The 19,627-nt window shown below is 47.5% G+C and overlaps 1 protein-coding gene across 1 annotated transcript in view; it reads left to right on the top strand.

The window, feature by feature from the left end:
• The first annotated feature begins 4,047 nt into the window (after positions 1-4,047).
• Positions 4,048-19,627, top strand: part of Arhgap31 (Rho GTPase activating protein 31) — a 112,548-nt gene continuing 96,968 nt past the window's right edge. Inside the window, exon 1 of the mRNA XM_075962584.1 lies at positions 4,048-4,507. Within this exon, the coding sequence (XP_075818699.1) occupies positions 4,408-4,507 (100 nt within the window). The 5' untranslated portion in view covers positions 4,048-4,407. The remainder of the gene's footprint in view (positions 4,508-19,627) is intronic.

Below are 19,627 nucleotides of genomic sequence, written 5' to 3'. Positions count from 1 at the left end.
AGCCTAGGGCTAAGCCCTGTGCTAGTTCAGATGTGGGCTGTGTAGGTTCTGATGGGGGCATAATAGCAATTCAGCAGGGACATTTGGCTCTCCTTCTAGTCTTGAAGTCTCTTCTCAGTCCTGGACCAGGAAGGAAGTGTCCCGCTGCTCTTTGGCAACCTCCGGGCCCATGTTGAGTGGGACAAGTGAGTTTTGTGCCTGCTCACAGAGTCTGAAATGCTAAAAACCCATTTCAGGGCAAGCTGTGCATATTGGTCAAATGTCACAGTGATTTAAAAAAAAAAATCAGAGAACGCAGAAAATCTCCAGACCTCTAGATTAGAGTAAAGCGCGCGCTCGCGCACGCGCACACACACACACACAGCGACAGTATTTAGTGTAAAGATATTAGAGCATAACTAAAATACTGGTAAGGAAATTTTAATTTCTCAACTTGTTTCAAATATTACATGTAGCTACTCATCTTCCATTCTGTCAGTGTCTTCTCTATCTTACCTTTCAAACTGCTAAAGAATATTTCTTCCTAGATGCCCTCTGGTGTGCCCCTTGATGTGCCAAGAAGTAGGGAGAATTTTAGCCTAACCAGTGCCCAGTTCTTAGGAACTTGGTTTGGCTTCTGACACAGCCTTCCTACATCTAGACTCTGTGGAGGGGGGAAGGGGAGAGGAGGGAGAGAAGGAGGGGGAGGCGGGAGGGGGAAAGTCAAATGTTTTTCTAACATTTCTCTTCCCTTCCATCTTTCCCATCCCCAAATTCCTCCTTACTTGCTCTTTCAATAGGGAGGGCAAAGCAATATGTAAGGCTCTCACCTTGAGTGACGCTGCTTTCCAAGTCTGGAATCCAAAAGAACGAGGTAGACAGGCGGGCACACAGGCAGACTGTCCCTGGCCGTATTGGAGATGGGGAGACTCTTGGAATTCCCTTCTCACTCGTTCTTCACACTGTTCTTGCTCACTCTTGGAAGTCCTGCTCGGAGCAACACTAGCTTTCATAGTCATGGAGACGGCAGAGCCCTGGGGAATAGACTGGTCAGGATGGAGAACTGATTCCTTTACTCTCATGAAGGAGTTCTTTACTTGTGTTTTCTTTCTTTCTTTTCTTTTCTTTTTTTTTTTTTGTTTTTTGTTTTTCGAGACAGGATTTCTCTGTGGTTTTGGAGCCTGTCCTGGAACTAGCTCTTGTAGACCAGGCTGGTCGTGAACTCACAGAGAACCGCCTGCCTCTGCCTCCTGAGTGCTGGGATTAAAGGCATGCGCCACCACTGCCCAGCTACTTGTGTTTTCTTAGGGGTTGGCAGTGTGGCTTCGGCAGTTTGCATGCTCTCTAAGCAAGCTTGGTTCACCCCATCTGGACCTTTGGAGCTGCCGTTTGCAATGGAACATAAACAGGCACCGTGCACAAGAAGTACAATCATGGAGCCCTGGATGCCAGCTTTCTGAAGTCCGTTTACCTGACCACCCTTTGTCCTTTGTTGGCCTGAGAACCCTGGAGTACAGAGGGCTAGATAAGACACAACCGTCATTGTCACGGAAGAGCTTCCCTCGCAGCTGATCTCACCCCCAGATACCATCCCAGCACCTTTAGAACAGGGACAGCTGGAGGCAGGGTGAGACGGAAGTCAGTAAGAAATGCATCTGGCTGGACAACAGATTGAGCATTTAATAGGCTACCTGGAGAGGGAGAGGAATGATGAGGAAGTTGCTGATACTAAATCTAGTCGTATGGGCAAACTGGGTAAAGAAAAGGTCGTTACCACAAGTGATGCTAAAACCTATTAATACTGCTTGCCGGTCTTCTGTATATTAATGGTGAGGAAGACTTGGGTAGCCATTCGTCCTCAGTAGGTGCCAGGTAAGGGAGTCGTAAGCAACCACAGTTGCTTCTCAGTGGTGGGTCTCCGTAAGCAAAAAACGCTTTCCAGTAAATTCATAACTTATCACCAGACAGCTTACTTATTCCTTCAGTGAACATTCCTACCCTATTGCCATATAACCTTGCATCCTAGGAAATCCGCAGTACAACGGAAGAACCCTTTGGAACCCAAATCTGATTACACACACACACACACACACACACACACCATGGTCCTACAAAAGAATCTGCTTAAAGTAAACAAGAAGAGAGAAAAAATAAGGCTCTGAAATCCCTTAATGAGGTAAACTGCTAAGCAAAGAGATGCTTCTCTAGAAAAAAAAAGGAGAAATAAGCCAATATATTAAATAATCCAAACAGCTTACAGGATCCTTAGGAATTTCTGCTCTGACTGCTGGAAACAGAGTCTTTGATAGATTTGAGTAAGCAAGCACAGGAGTGCCCACTAGGTTTCTAGTACTTAGGATGAGGGGGGTGGGGTGGGAGGAGCTTGGCCTTAGCAAAGGGGGTGGGGAGTATTCTAACCATTGAGGGGTATTTTATTACTACCAAGGAGGCCTGACCATGAAGAGCCCCCCCCCATCTGTGCGGCACCCTGAAGGACTCATCCTTTTGGGCTGGGCTAGCTTGGAAGGAGGAGGAGGGAGAGCAATGAGTCAGTGGTCATCAGGAAGACGGAGCCAGTGGTGTGTCATTGAGACAGATGGGAATGTGGAAGGCAGGAGAGCTTGGGGACTGGGCACAAGCTCGAGTGGCTCCAGGGGCCAGGCAGGTGTAAAGGCTGATGGGGGGGGAGCTCCAGATTAGAAGGCTCCTCTCTAAAGGGAGCTAACGTGTCTTAGCTCTCGCAGTCCTGGCTATGTGAGAACACGCTTGTGGTATAACCAGAGCTTCCATTTCATAGGAGATGACAGAAATACAGATTCCTAATGGAGAAATATCTTAATTCTTTAATATTAGCTGCTTTTTTTGAAAAAAAAACATGATATGTTACACACACACACACACACATCTGTAGGCCAGATTTGATAGGCTAGCTATCAGGTTATGTCCTGAGATACAGAAAAGGTCAGAGTTCAAAGTTTATAAACTGTCATGGTGAAGCATAAGTGACTTTAAGCAGAATCAGTAACTAAAATACTACCCATAATGTTTTTTGCCAGCTATATGACTATCCCTACCCTTTAAGCCTATATATGGATTCAAATGTATGCAGGAAGTTTAATCTAATCTTCAAATTGTTAACGCACAAGACTTTGAGTGCTGGCTGTGTGCTGAGTACACAGAAGTCAAGGAATTCCAGCTAAGTGAAGGAAAACATGCCCTCCTGAAGGCACATGCCTCGAGTTTTAAAACAACCTGGGAAACTGTTCTCTGTGTGATGGCAGAAATGACAGAGCACACTTAAATCCCGGATTCTCTGCTCAAATCTCTTGCATTTAGCAAGGTTGGCAAGCGTGTGTGTGTGTGTGTGTGTGTGTGTCTGTCTGTCTGTCTGTCTGAATTTGAGTTTGTAACTAGAAATATAACTTCCTGGGCAGTGGTTACAAAGCTGCACCTTTCTCGCCCTAGGGTATCCTAACCTCAGCGTGGGAGAGGAGATGTCTGGGCTTCAGGGACCTCAGACCCTGGCTAGGAGAGATGGGAGTGGCCAAAAAAAAAAGGCTCTGTAGGTCAGGTTTCTGGAATCCCAGTCCTTGTTAATGTCACTATCCTTGTATGTGTTTGCGGAGGAGAAAGGCAGGCACTGAAATAGAAAGTGTCAGAACTGGGATGACAAGGAGGATAACTTCGTGAGCACCCATCCCGCGCCCTCCCTGACGAGTCCGGCGGGCGCCGCCTCCTGCGCCTTGCAAAGAGCCGGGCTGGCGGCAGGAAGCGGGCGGGAGGCAGCCGGTCCTCGCGAGGCCGATTTCCTCCGGGGCGGCCCTGGGCGATCTCTGGACTCGTAGACCCGCCTCGGTCGAGCACGATCTCTCCCCCAGCCCGCACCGCTCAACCCACCCACTTACTTCCTTCGATCGCGCGCGCGCTCGTACACACACACACACACACACACACACACACACACACACACACACTTAGAGCTGCCAAAAATTTCCAACCTCCGCCCCCCTCCTGAGCTGACTTCCTTCCAGCGCTTCCTGAGCTGGACGATCCTGGGATTTGTAAAACAGGAAAAAAGGGACGGCGCGAGGGCGGGCGAGGGGACGGGATGCTTGCTGTTCGCGATCCCCCAGCGGTCTGAAGAGAGAACGCGGGCCTAGGGCGGAGCACACTCACAGCCCCGGGGCGGTCCCCTCGCCGCCGCGCCCCGGCCCCTGCTCCTCGCAAGGCTCAGCGGAGAAACGCGGGGGAGACGCCGCGGGAGCCCGAGGAGGGAGGTGACACCCGCCCGGGGCGGTGCACGACCCGATCTGCTCTCCCATGCCGACCTGCGGCGCGGCTCTGCCCCGGTGACCCGACCCCTAAACCCTCGTCAGCGGTGCGGAGCAGAGAGCGGAGACGGAGGGTCAGCCTCTGTGGGACTAACTCATGAAGAACAAGGGTGCCAAGCAGAAGCTGAAACGAAAGGGAGCCGCCAGTGCGTTTGGATGTGACCTGACAGAGTATCTGGAGAGCTCGGGACAGGATGGTAATGTACCCCCTCCCCCTTTTTTGTTTAAGAGCGATGGATTCTCTTGGGGTATGTTGGATGCCGTTCACAAGTTAATGTGTTCCAGGCTCGTGCGCTCACTGTACTTAAAAAAAAAAGTACACGGTACTTAAGAACAACCCTGCCACCCCGACGTTCAGGAGCCCTGTCTGTCCTTCCGACGTGTCATAGGAGTGGTTGAGTGGGGTGTAGCTGTGGCAGTGGAGGCTCTGATCTTAAACTTCGGGTGTTGGGAGAGAAAGATTGGGGGGGGCGGTGACTGACGCGTGGAGCGGTCATGGGTAGGTTTCTCTGGATGTGCCACTGTGACCATCTTAAATGTCCCTCCTGTACTGTCCTGTTTCACTCGCCCACATCCTTTCTTTATTAATGTGGTAGAAGGCAGGGTGATGGGAGTGGGGTGGGGAATCCTGGCCGGGGGAGTGGTTGCACCAACGTTTTCTGTATCTCTGAGTTGATGCCAAATATATCGTACCTCCCTTAACTCTGCCCCCCCACCAGACCCTTTACCTCCTCTTGGCTTTCAGATTAGCATTTGGTGTGTCATAGAAGAAGTTTTCTGTAAAGAGGTCAGAGGGCCTCGGCTTTAAAATAGTTTGGGCTGTAAAGAAAAGTCAAAGTCAGCTTGGAAAAAGAAAAAGTGGAGCCAGCAGAGACAATTTAAATGTTTGTTGGGTGAGGGAGAATGAAAACTACCCTAGCTGGGCGGTGGTGGCGCACTCCTTTAATCCCAGCGCTTAGGAGCCAGAGGCAGGTGGTCTCTGTGAGTTCGAGACCAGCCTGGCCTACAGAGCTAGTTCCTGGCAGGCTCCAAAACTACAGAGAAACCCTGTCTCAAAAAACAAAACAAAACAACTATCTACGCTACAGTAAAAGTTCTTAATATAGGAAAGTTGGGGAAATTGAGCGTTAAATGACTCCTTTTGTAATGCTGACTGATTCTGCACTTAGCCATGACATTAAAAAGCTTTGGAAACTCCAGAGAAAGAGAAAAGAGCCCACTCCGTATTTACGGAGAGATAGGCACAACAAAAGAAAGCTTAGGGCCAGGCAACTGGACAGAGTAGTTCTTCCTCCAGGAAAACTAGTCCCCAAAACAACTTGGTTTGTCTGTATCAAGCAGGCATCCCAGAAACAGTGCAGGGCTTTTGTTTCATTTCCCCTTTTTGAAGACTCAGCAGCCCTAGCAATTTGCAGTGGTGTGATATTCCTGTGGTATTCGGGAGTCCAGAGTCTGCTGTGTCATTAGGACAAATGGCTTAGTATTTTAGAGCTTGGAGGAACCGCTGGTTTCAAAACCGCCTCTGAACCGGAGGCATAACTGAAGTCAATTCATTGAATTCTCCACAACACTCTGCAGAGGTCGTTTTGAAATAAAATCACTTAGGCTGAGCTTTCCTGAGCTTGACAGAAGCCCAAGGACACATCTTAACCACTGTGGCCTGAAATAACGAATGAAATATTTGTCTCCACTTGTTTTGGCAGGGGTCCTCATGTTAACCTTAGGGACACTGGGCATGCTCCTGGGATGCCACCTCCTGTCTTGTGGGTGTTGTTCTGAGACACACACACACACACACACACACACACACACACACACAGGCTGTGAGAGTTGTATAAGGGCCCTGTTAGCCACACCCCAGTCTTAAAAAGTCACAGGTTAAGGAAGAACCTGAAAACCCTAGGGCTCTGGGAGAGAACTTCATAGGCACCCTTAGGCAGCTTCTCTCTCAAACCTGTTTTTGTATTCTGGACTTCTGTGTGCTTCATATGGGAAAGGAGAAAGGGAACTGATGTTCAGGAGAAAACATGGAGGGCTGGTGCTCTGTGCTCTCCATCCTGAGAGGGAGAGAGGAGTAGAGGCCCAAGGCTCGTCACCACACAGAATGGGGAGGATCCAGCACAGGATGGAGAGGATCCAGACCTCTTTCTGGCTCTCTCTTTTAATGATCCCTGCCCCCAGATTGAAAGCAAACAGCCCTGCCACAGATGAGCAACCGTTTAAGACTGGCCACACCTGAAAAGAGTTTGGTTCTGAGGTGGAAGGCAGCTGGCACTCTTGATCCCACAATGTCGTATGATGTGGAAATTAGCCACGAATAATAAGCAGCTCATATAAATGAGACTAAATAGAACTTCTGCCTCAAGACAGCCAAAAGTCATTGCTCTCCTTGTGTGTGTGTGTGTGTGTCTATGTATGTGTGTGTGTCTATGTATGTGTGTGTGTATCTATGTATGTCTGTGTGCATGCGCGTGTGTGAGATGATGATAGAATTGATAAATGTTTTTTTTCTAAAACAATGCAGAGACATGTATAAGTTAATAGGCAAGGCCCGGATTCTGACCCAGGTGAGGAAGGGCTGAGCAGGGCACTACCCCTTTGTCCATGACCTTGGAAGAGCATCTCAGAATGTTGGAGGTGGTAAGCAGGAACCAGGAAGCTGGGAAGGGCCTATTCAATAATCATGTCATGGTCATTGAACTTTGGGGTTAAAGGCAGGACACTGGACCTAGGTAAAAATGGAAGGGAATGGGTTTCAGTTTGGGAGCACAAGAATATAGAGGGAGCAAAGTCGCAGACTGGAGTGGAGGACAAAGCTGGTGACCGCTAGCTGAGCCTGGCGCTCTGGATAGGGGAAGCTGCAGTGAGTGAGTGCTCGCTCCAGGGAGACAGAGAGAAACTGAGCACAAAAGGGACGGCTGTGAGCTACTTCTCTAGTTCAAGTCTAGCCTGGCTACCTCTGACCAGACAAATCGGACAGGGTAGGGTGAAAAGCCACCTTTTTTTTCTTTCAGTCTAGCGTGAGTATTACTCATGGCCAACTATCAAGCTTAATCTTTGGGAGGTTGATGAAAGCTGAGCTCCCTTTCCTTAGAAACATGCACATTGAACACGCAGTTCCTGCAGGTAGCCACATGGACAGTGGGTTCACACCCTGCTGGGACCATCCCCAGCAGCACAGAAGCCTGGTGTGACAACTTCCCACTTCTCCCTTCCACCCCCAGTGTTGTGGATCAAAGCAGGGGATTCCCCAAAGGTAGTCAAGTGTTCTAACCCTGAGCTACACCCCCAGCCTCTGGCCACTTTTCTGTCGCCTGATAAGCAGGCCACAGCAGGCCATAAGGTGACTGCTGGGAACGTTTTTTTCACTTACCCATAGGCAGAATGACTCTGCCCCAATCTGAAGTTCGTCCTCTGGGAACCGGCTAATTCTCTCAAATTCTCTCTTCCTATCTCAGATCACCTCCCTACTGCTGATGTAAAGAATTTACTCCTCTCTTTCTTCTTTTTGATCGCTAAATGTGGAGGTCTTTTATGATGTGTTGAAACCCATCAGATTATTGTTACCCATGGCACTAGGGCGTGAGTGAAGCCCAGAGATCTGGAATGTGGGTCACGGTCATTCCTATCACTCCCTTTCGAGCCAAGTAATCTGGGTCTTCTAACAGAGCTTGGGGGTGATGGGACCAGAAGCCAGTTGCTAGGATGGAAACCATCTTATCCTCTGGGCTGGCCACACTTTAAGAGCTAAGACTTCCTTGCCTTTCTGATCCATCATTATTCGTTTTACCTGCTCCTTGGTGGAAAACGAGACTGATCTCACCTAGTGCCTTAATGGCAGGCAAATGATGGTGACAGATTTTTAACCAGCTAGAAAGTCCTTTAAAATGTTGAAGCCACTGCACATAGCACACAACTGTCGTCCCCGCACTTGGGAGGTTGAGGCAGGAGGATCAAGAGTTTGAGACCAGCCTGGGCTACATTGTCAGATCCTCTTTTCATCTCTCAAAGGGGGAAAAAAATAGCAATGCAGGGGCCCATGTGAGACCAACTAAATCAAAACCTCTCCGAGATGGTTTTGGTACGTGGACAGGGTGGAGAAGCTGTATGCGTTGCTTAGTTTGTAGGCCATGTTCCCTGCGTAAGTAGAGTCCCCTCTGGATGTTCCATAAAAAGTGTGAACCTTTTCATTGCTGAAGAATTCTTCTCATCCTTATCAGGCTGAAAATGTGTAGATTAATATAAAACAAAGATTTATAGGTATAACGTCGATTTAGTTTGAGAGGCGACGGAGGTTCAGAACAAACCACTGGCCCACGCCAATGTAATGCTGCCCTTGCTCGGAACTTGCTAGTGTTTCGAAGGATGAGGGGGAGCAGTGGGAACATCAGTTGTCACTTCTTTTCATTTCGTTTCTGAAGCTAAATAGTTCCCTCACTTGGTTTATTCATTTCCTTTATTTATTAATCCAATAAACAGAACTCTATCCCAGCCATGGTTTGGATGGGGGGGGGGGAGAAAGATGGGCTTTGGCTATAAGAAACACATAGTCTCAGGGATGTGAACCAGCCAACCTTCGGCACCTGTTGACTTTGAAGAGGCAGTTGTAGGAGAAGATGGGAAAGCTTCAGACTCCCGTTACACAGACAAGATACTGTACAGACATAAACAGAGCAAGGTCATAGCAAAGGAGGCGAATACTTTTCTGTTTAAGATTTAGTGCTGAATGGAGACAGGGACAGCATCTCTGCAGCTTAATCCTTGTCTGGTGCATCATCTGCACACCTTCCGCAGCTAACTCCTCACCAAGTGTGTCTCGGCTATAGAAAGATCTAGAAGTGTTCCTAATCCAAGTTAGGGGACTTTGCTGGTGCTTCCCCTAAGACTGCTGGAACTCTCCTGCCTAGAGTCTCAGCTTTGCTTGTTCCCAGATGACTGACCCTGGAGAGAGTTGCTTCCTGCCTCTGGGTCTCAGTTTCCCGTCTTGTGAAATAGAGGTAACGGGACAGATGTGAAAACACATGGGTTGATATGGGTAAAACACCTGTCTGAGGACCCACACCTGTCACCAGCAAAACAGCCTGAATTTACCCTCCCACAACTACCAAGACTGAATGAGGCTTCTGTGAAGTGAGGGCGTTTATCAATCGCCCAGAAGAAATGGAAGCAGGATTGCTTGGCACACTAGTGGAAAGTCCAGTTGATGCAGGGCCTTCCCCGAGTTGCTGAGAAGACCTTCAGCACACAGGCATAGAAAAGAAAAATGTCATCCTGAAACAAACGTGCATCAGTAGATCTGAGAGCCGGGGTAGGCTCAAAGATTTCAAGTTAGAGACCAGGCTGGCCTCGAACTCACAGAGATCCACCTGCCTCTACATCCCAAGTGCTGGGATTAAAGGCGTGCACCACCACCGCCTGGCTACAGCAAGTTTTTTAAAGACCAGAGATAGCCAATTCCTTCTAGGCCTCAGAAAACTGAAAGAGAAGTCTCAGTTGGGTTCTAGTTGGGGACATTGTGAAGACAGAACAGTGGCCTGAGGGGACTGAGCTTAGAGGTATCCCCACTTCAGAATGCCAGAGTGGAACTGGAAGAGGCAAGAGAGGGGTAAAGGCATGAAGCCCAGAGCAAACCGCCTGGCCAACCCTCAGGCCAGCCTAGTCGGCTTTGTTTCTGGGTATAACAAACAACCCACACGGAGAATGGAAACAGCTACTTCCACCTACCACATGGCTGCCTTCTGCAGGCTCTCCAGACCTCTGCCAAGAGCTCCTTGACCACAGGAACAGCCCTGCCCTCACTTCTCCCATGTCAACCCCTGGCAGCCTCCCAGGTGCCTCCCAGCTCCAGGAAGTCCCAGTGCCATTGCCTCTAAGGAAGCCCACTCCCTCCTCCCCAGCCCCCACCCCAGCCCCCCACCTAGAGTCAGAGACCCATCTGCGGGACAGGGGAGAGCTTGTGGCTCCCTCCTAGACTGGCGCAGAAGAAAACAGACAGAGAAGGAGCACATCCTACCCATACAGAAACGAGGTCCAGACTGCAGCGTTGGATGCAACTGTCTGTCCTCCCCTTGATTGTGGGTTTGAGGCCAGTCAGCCCTGTACAGCCTCCGTGGGGCAGCCCTGAAAGCTTTCTTGTGAGGGAGGGAAACAGTGAGAATTCCAGAGTTTGGTTGACAAAGACAATTCTCAAGCACTTGCTGGGACAGTTTGTTCCCAGGGATGGCCTCCCTACCAAACAGCTTTCCTGGGATTTGATGCAGTGTGTGGCTCTGAGCAGTGGGTGGAAGAAGTGGGTGGGACTGAAAGTTCCAAGACTCAGGCTGGGCATGGGAACCTTTCACCACCACCCACTCTGCCACTGGATATTGTAGCTAATGTTTCTGGAAGAAAGTAGTGATAAAACCACCTGGTCAGGGCTTCCTATTGCTCATTCCCTCCAGAGCAGACTGCCCACGCTGAGCTGCCTGTCTTCTCTGGCCCAAGGGTCTCAGGATCCCACTTCCTTCTTGTGGTTCCTACAGGCCAGTCTCGGAGTCAGGGACATGGAATGAGTTCTTTCCCCCACATATTGTGCGCCGCACATTTAAATCAAATGCAGCATCCCGCCCTCCCCCCCCCCCCGTTGTCCCCCCTCCCGCTTCTCCCACTCTTCAAATTAATCTTATTAGTGCATGTGCCGACCAGTCCTCCTAAGTATTTCTCCCAAGGCTCCAACACAAAGGCCAGGCTTGAGTTGAACTGATCTTGGCGCCTCTCTCTCAAAAAGCTGGCCTCAAGTACTATGGAAGGCGGGGCTCCAGCCTGCTAGGACTCTAGGAGCCTGGCCCTTGTTGGACTGCTCTTGCCTGGAAGCAACCTTAGATAAAGGTTAAGAGAAGGAACTCTCCTCCACTGGAAAAAGCTGGCTGGCTACAGTTTGCTAGGTGGTTGGAGGGGGAGGGGCGGGGAGGTTTCTTGGAAAGAGGGAAGGGACCCAGGGACCCAGTGTGAAGGCCGAGTTCCAAACCAGACCATACTGCTATTGTTATCAATATTGGTTTTTGTTTTGTTTTGTTTTTGTGCCAGCCGCTTTGTTCACACCAAGGAATATTTTCAACCTCTTTAACAATTGATGTCTTCACATCCACCCTTTCTACAAAGGAGAACTGAGTTCTGAGAGGTTAAATTATTCACCAAGATTATCCAGATCAGAAATGTAAGCTTTAAACCCAGCTCTCTAAGACACCCAAGGACACAGTCTGGAATCATATCTCCCAGAAGAGAATAATTCATAATTTTTACTTAACCTATTTTGTTCCTCACAAAACCTAAATATTTTGCCTTTTGCTTTGCCTTCTCCCAGCCTGACCCAGAGACAGTCATAACAATTGGGGAGTGAGAAGGGCTTTGTCCCCTGCAAGCTGGTTTGTGAACAGCGTGTGCCTGCGTTTGAGCAAACACACACTGACATCTATCCAAACCCACCAGTTCTCAGTCCTCCTAGGTCCTTCCTTCCCCACTGTAGCCGCAAGCTGCCTCTTCCTTCTGGAAATACCCGTGTCCTTAGAGAGTCAGAGGCCCCCAGTTCCCTCTCCCTTCTGCCCACCGTTCAGTGTTGTTCCTGGCTGTATATGTATCTCTGGGATCCTGTGGTAGGTGCATGATCGTTGCTTGGTGTCTATCTGGGATCTCTCTTCCTATCCGGGAAGTGGGTATTGGAGCCCTTTTTAGGTGGCTGGTGACGAGGACCCCACTCATCTACTGTGTGATCAGGACTCCAAGTCTCTTTCATGGTCCCATGGGGGGTTTGTAGCCAGACCCGGATAGGATAGAAAACAACCCAGACTTTGCCTGGAACTCTGCAGAAGCTGCCTTTTGCCACCTCACTCCTTGGTGTGAACCAATTGAGTTTCTGAGATCGAATCGCTGGCACTTTCGGTTCTGGCTCAAGCTTGGCTGGTACGTCATGCTCTGGTACCTCACCCATGGTTTGATGCTGGCCCACGATGCCTTCGGAGGGCAGAGGGTTGAGTGCTATTCATGCCTCTGAAAAGCAGTATATACCAGCTCACACTGTTACAGATGCCAGAACACATCTGGAAACAGCTGGCAGAGAAATGAGTTGGGAAAGAGCCTTTGCAGAAACTCATGTGAATATCTCTTCCCCCAGAGAAGAGATATTTAGGATTTTACTTCATGTTTTGTTCTGCTTTTTTAAAGACAACTTTTAGTGTGTGTGGAGACAGGGGGTCAGTACTGAGTGTGGGACCCATGACCTTGCCCTTGCCAGGCAAGCACAGTAGCACCGACCTCCACCTCCAGCCTCATCCGTAGACTTTTCATCAGAAACTACCTTGGTGGGACTTCAAATTAAAGCAACAAAAATGGAAGGGAATGGTAAATGCACTAGACCCTACTGCAGCGGGACTCAGCAGGGGTCACCTAAGACCACTGGAAAACACAGATATTTACATTATGATTCATAACAGTAGCAAAATTACAATTATAAAGTAGCAACAAAAACGATTTTATGGTTGGGGGGTCACCACAACATGAGGAGCTGCATTAAAAGGCCTCGACATTAGGAAGGTTGAGAATCACTGCCCTCTTGGTGTTCTCAAATTGGTCTTGGCCTAGAGATGATCAAAAGACAAGAAACCAACTTTCTACAAATTATAAAGAAGAGTAAAGTGAGGGCTGTAGAGAATGTTTAAGCAAGGGATACTAACACCTGCGGCAGCTGACTGACAGCCACTGGACAGAGGGTTATTTGTAGCTGGCAAAGTCAATAAAATAAAGATCCCTGACTGTAAGGGACAGCAGAGGAACTGGGAGAGGGGTGGCTGGAGTCGAGAGGCAGGAAACTAGGAGCCTTTGCCTGATCCTTGGGTTTGGTCACAGTCTCTGCTGCCTCCGGGGAAGTTTGAACTCTGGAAAGGCCGCTAAGAGATGGGGAAGAAAGAAGTGTGTCTCCAGGGCAGAAAAAAGATTCCACCATTAGGTGCACACACAGCAGCTGCAAGGATAAGAACAGCCTCTGGTCTGCCTGGCTGGGCCCAGAAAAATAAAGCCTTTTACAGAAAGATAAGGCTCCCCCCACCCAAAAAAAAATATGTTAACTGTGCAGGTCCTGGTGGCACCTACCAATAATTCTAATGCTCAGGATGCTGAGGGAGGAAAGCTTGTAGTTTTGAGGCCAGACCAGACTCTATCCTGAGTTTGAAGGCAGCTAGGAAGCCAGCCAGAGCTACATAGCAAGACCCGTCAAAAGAAAGGAGGAGGAGAAGAAGATGACAAACAAGCAACTAGGAAGTAAGAAAAGCGAAGGGAGGAAGGAAAGAAAGAAGGGAACAGGATAACAGAAATAAAGAGAAGAGTCCTGAGGAGACAGCTCTATCACACTGTGCAAACAGAAGGACCCAGGTTTAATCCTCAGAACCCATGTTTTGTTTTAAAAAAAAAAAAAAGAAAGGAAGGAAGGAAGGAAGAAAGGAAGGAAGAAAGAAGGAAAGAAAGAAAGAAAGAAAGAAAGAAAGAAAGAAAGAAAGAAAGAAAGAAAGAAAGAAAGAAGCCAGGTATGGCTCCATGTGGATCCCTATGGCTCATTGGCTAGCCAGCCCAGCCTACTTGGTGAGTTCCGGGCAGGTGATAGACCCCCTCTAAAAACAAGATGGCCAGCCCCTGAAGAGGAACTCGTGAGGTTCTCCTCTGGCTTCCACACAGTGTCCACACACGTACCCGTGCACCTGCACAAACACACGCATGTACACACATGCTCAGAGAAAGAGAAGATACTGCCCACCCAGATTTTGTTTCTTTTTCTTTTAATTATTATTGTGTGTTCATGTAGCGGTCGGAAGACAGCTTGTGGAAGTTGGTTCTCCCCTTCCACCGTGGAATCTGCTGATCCAATTCAGGTTGTCAGGATTGTACGGCAATCCTTTCCCCCATTTTAAAAAATAATTAAAAAAAATTTTTTTGAGACATGGTCTTACTCACCCCGGAAGACCGAATATTAACCTTGCTGGCCTCTGCTGCTTAAGTACTAGAATAAAAGGCGTTTGCCAACGCACATAGCTAACTGGGTTTCTTAGGTCTATAGCTATAAGGCATAGAAATGTTCAACCTCAACCTCATCTGTCTCTGTTTGATGGGTGAGGAGCAACTCTGATAGTCACTTGTCAGGGTCACCTGGCTGGAAAGTGGAAGGAACAGGACTCCAACCACATCTGATGGACACTCGGTTTCTCCCAGTGGCTTTGTCTGCTAGGGTCCCAGATAGCCATGGCTTTGCTGGCAGTGGGCTATGCAGAGTTTCATTTTCCCATGTGTTGCTAGACTAGCTTCGGTGGGGTCTGAAGTAGTTTCTGCAACCCTGAGAACAGAGTTCCCACTCCTGGTTTTTCCAAGAAAGGGTTCCTAGGTAGGTTCCCAAAAGCAACATTGGAAGCACTGCGAGCCGCCATTACCCTAAGTAGCCCCTCCCACCACTTCTTAGCCATCTGTTTCCTGTATGCCTAGTATCACTGGGAAACAATGATGTCAATCCTTCCATAGAACTCGACACCTCCCTGTTGGCCCCTCCCCTTCAATGCATATTTTTGTTCCTCTTTCTGGCTTTTGTCTTGCCGTTCACTTCGGGACTCGGAGTTTGGCATCAATTGTTGGCTTTCTTAATAAGCTCTAGCTGTTTGAGTTTCGGTGTGGCCTGCAATGCGCACATGTCTCTTTGGGTCCATACTTGGAAAATCCTTTGTTATTTGGCTGATGGCTAGAACGTGGGCTTGGTGTTAATGGAGAAGGGTACTTTTCCTTTATGGAGAAAGCAGTATTAAATGCAAGACTCTAAAGTAAGCTCGGGGCCAACAGTGGAACCCTGGCTGGGGCCCCAGTGGAGCGGCTTGAAAACTGTAATGGCCTGGGCACCGGGCCTACAGCTTAAGGTCAGGAAAATACACCTATGACGTCATCTGTGAGCATCCTGTATTCCCCCATCTGAAGCAGGACTTCTAAATGAAGCAGAGATCCCACCTCCCTTTCCTTTATGCCCTTACAGACGATTTGGCTCCAGAATGAAAGGGATAGAGTCCCCAGGGAGAGTATGAGTTTTGAAATATGAGTCAAAAAAAAAAACTTCTAAGCCACAATGAGAAAAATACAGTTCCTTCAAGATTTAATTTAAAGACTGGCAGAGTGGTGCTTGCCTTTGATAGCAGCGCTTGGAAGGCAAAGGCTCTGTCTCCTCTGTCTCCGTGAGTTCAAGGTCAGCATGGTCTATGTAGTGAGTTCCAGTGTGGTCAGGACTACATAAAGAGACTCTGTCTCCAGAAAAAAAAAATATTTTCAAAATTAATGTTAACTGAAGATTAGTCAGATCGTCTTTAACTTCCACGTGTGCATGTTTGGATCTCTTGTAAACAAAATGAACATGGAATAGAGGTTTAAATGGCCAATAGCTGTGGCCTGCAAATCTCAGGTGTGGCCACGGTGAGTAGGCAGCTGGGAGAAGCCAGAAAGTGAAATCATGTGACTTGATAATCCTCAGAATTTTTTTGCTGTTGCCCCCAATGTCAACGGGAGACATGAATTATTACTTTCTAAGTCAGAAGAGAAAAAAAAATCTTTTAAAATTTTTATGGGAACAGAGTGTCTGGAGTTGTTGAGTTTTGTTTCCGACTTTATTTTGGAGGAAGTCTGTCAATTTGCTTTCCTATGACATCAGACTTTTCCTCTGGGTCATTTTCAAGCATGAAGGAACCAGGGCTGCCTTAGTGGACTCCGGGAAATGTGAGCGACTGTGTGGTGTCAGGAAGCAATACCCAGGTTGAGCCTCGTCACTCGGAATGTGATTCCAGAGCTGTGGAAGTCGAGAGTGCTGAGAACAAACGCTGCTTTTTTTTATTCTCTTAGATACACAAAATTATTGACTTCTACGGTTGGCTGCATTGAAAGGCCAGCTTTAAGAATCTTATCTGTTGGTAAACATAGCTGGGATGGGATCCCGGCAAACTTTTCAAGGCTCACATTTCTTTAATAATCTCTCAAGGAAACGAGTCTTAAAACAAAACCCAAAGTGGGGACATGTGTTGTGGTGGAAGTTTGTAATTACAGGGACAGCCATGTTTGCACCCGGGCTTCAGAAGGGAAAATCTGAACAGAAAGCCTACGTTGCATCCATCTTTGACGAAACAGGAGGGCAAGAGGCCCTTCACACGTGCCTGTCTGTCTGCCCCACAATGTCAAGGTGGGCTGAGCTCCGAATAATGGTGAAGTAGCTGCAGGAACAGACCTGCACTCTGGCAGATAACAGACTTTCCCAGCAAGTGGTCTGTGTGTTCTCTGGGCTTTGAGAGGGGGACACTCCGTCCAGGTGATGTAGGCAGCCATGGGCTGTGAATGCTGCAGGTGACCAACATTGCCCAGGGTGCTGATTGTCGTGAGCAAGTAAAGCAGCTTCACACACCGCACCGCGGAGGCCTTCCTGCCTGCAGCCCCTCCTGCTCATTTCCTGTTGCTGCCATAACCACTTACCACGGGCTTAGCAATGTAACATAAATCTAGAGCGCTACTTCCCAGGTCTGGAAGTCCAGCACGTGTGTCACCACGTGCCAGCAGTGTGTTCCTTTCTAGGGAGATGGCAGAGAATCCATTTCCTTACCTTTGCACCTTCTAGAAGCACCTCACACTCCTTAGCTTCTAGATCCTTCTTTAAAGGCAATGACACTTAGCCTTCTGACCATTCTTGCAGTCACAGCTCCTCTTCCCACGGCTGGGAAGACCCATGGGATTTGACTTAGCCTGTCTCTAGGATGCTATCTCCACCTCCAGATCTTAAGTGCGGCTTACAAAGATTCCAGGCATTAAAGCTGAAAGCATAGCACCTAGTAGATTCTCACCCCAACCAGCTTGGAGATCTTGGCCAACTCCAACACCTGGTAACTGGATGATGGTAATTCAAGGTCTAAGCTGTTAGAAGATACCCATCCCTTCCATGGTGGATTCCTGGAAACAAAAAACCCTGTTACGGTCTAGGTCTGTGAAGTGCTAGACAGTCGCTGGATGTTGTGTCTGCACGGTGTACCTCACATGCTGCCTGATAAGGCTCTGCTCTGCCAGAGGTGTGGGATTACGGCTTCTGTTTATGGAGACGCTGCCACTCAGCAGGCCTTGCAGCGTTGACTCATGGGTCCCTGGAAGCAGGTCTGGGAGGCAGGTTTTATGATGTCATTGGCATATAATGACTGCACACATTTATGGAGTACAGTGTGATATTGCAGTACAGTGAGTAACGAGCAGATCAGGGTAAGTGGCAGGTCTATCGCCTCAAAGACTGATTAGTTCCTGTTTTAGAAGCATTTAAAAAGAGTTGTATTAGCTCTTTGAAGCCTGGAATCTACTGTCAATGGTAATACCCAACTGTACTACTGAACACTAAGTTAGTCCTAACCAGCTATACCACTGAGTATTAACTGTACTACTGAACACTAAGTCCTAACCAGCTATACCACTGAGTATTAACTGTACTACTGAACACTAAGTTAGTCCTAACCAGCTATACCACTGAGTATTAACTGTACTACTGAACACTAAGTTAGTCTTAACCAGCTATACCACTGAGTATTAACCATCCTCTCTCAGTCACATCTCACCTGGGCGCTGGGAAGCACAATTATCCTCTCTGCTTCTATGAAATCAGCTTCTTTAGCTTTCCACATCTGAGAATACGTGGCATTTATTTGTCTTTCTCTACCTGATACATGTTACATTGTTCCCCAGGCATATTCCATATTGCAAAAAATGGCAGGATTTTCTTTTTAGTGGCCAAATTTTATTGGTATTCCTGTGTGTGTGTGTGTGTGTGTGTGTGTGTGTGTGTGTGTGTGTGTGTGTGTAAGAGAGAGAGAGAGACAGAGACAGAGACAGATCCATCAACAGATGAATGACACATATACATTTACATATACACACAAACATATATATGGCATTCATCTATATGACACTCTATCTTGATTATTATGAATAGTGTTTCAAGAAATGTAGAACTGTAGAAATCTCTCCTATGTACTGATTTCCTTTTCTTTGGATATAAACCCAGAAGTGGGATCACTGGATCATATGGTAATTCCATTCCTAGTCCTCTGAGAAACATCCATACTATTTTCCATAATGACTATACTAATAATTTTCGATCCCACCAATGTTCTGAGACTTCCCCTATCTCTGTATACCCACTAGTGTTTGTTAGTTTTGATTGTTTGATGGTCGTCTTTCTAAGTAGGGTGAAAGGATAGCTTATGTGGCTTCGATTCATATTCATCTGTGATGTTGAAAACTGTTCCATACACTTTTAGTTACTTGCATCCCTTCTTTTGAGATACAGATAATCAGATTTTTGTGCTTATTTTGTTGTTGTTTGAGACAGGGTGTCATGTAGCCTTGAACTCACTGTGTAACCAGGGAGGATCTGTGATCCTCTTGCCTCTACCTCCTGAATGCTAGCATTACAGAGGTACATCTTCATGTCCAGGTTATTCATTGTGGGGACTTGAACCCAGCGCCTCTCAAATGGTAGGAAAACACTACCAGCTGAGCTATATCCGCAGCCCTGGGATATGTTCTAATAGGAGGGTTTTGTTGCTGAGATTTTGCAGTGCCTTGTGTGTTCTGGATATTAATCCCTTTTCAAATGAGAGGTTTGCAGATGTTTTCTCCCATTCTGCAAGTCGCCTCTCCCCATGTTGAACACTCCCTTAGCTGAGATTTCTTCAGCTTTTGCCTCTGGATTCTGTACTTTTGGGGTCCTGTCCGAGAAAGGATCCAAACTAATGGCCTGAGACATTTCCTCTGTGATTTCCTTTCTCGTTGTTTCATGATTTGGGGCCTTACATTTGTCTCCAGTCCATCTTGAGGTGATTTATTATGAGGTGATTTATTTATTATGGGTGTGGTTTCATTGTTACACATTATGCATCTAGTTTTCCCAGCACCACTGATGTAAGAGACTGGCTGTATGGTCTCGGTGCCTTTGTAAAGACTTAGCTGGCTGTAAGTCTCTTGGCTTGTTTCTGGACTCTTCATTCTGTCCTGTCTGGGTTGTTTTCTTTATGTCAAACATGCTGCTTTGGTCAATATAGCTCAGCAGTATGGTTGGATATAATAATGAAAAGTAGATATTATTAATAACTCTTCTCTTTAGGCCCTAAAGCATGCTAGGTGAGCTCTCTATCACTGAGCTATACCAGCAGTTGCTTTTAATTATGGCAAAATATGCGTAGCACAAAATGTATCATTTTTATTATTTTATATATTTATTCATTAAGTATACGATTTGGCAATAG

This window comes from Microtus pennsylvanicus, chromosome 1 (assembly GCF_037038515.1).
Source record: "Microtus pennsylvanicus isolate mMicPen1 chromosome 1, mMicPen1.hap1, whole genome shotgun sequence".
Classification (NCBI taxonomy): domain Eukaryota; kingdom Metazoa; phylum Chordata; class Mammalia; order Rodentia; family Cricetidae; genus Microtus; species Microtus pennsylvanicus.
This window is presented reverse-complemented; position numbering and strand designations above follow the sequence as displayed.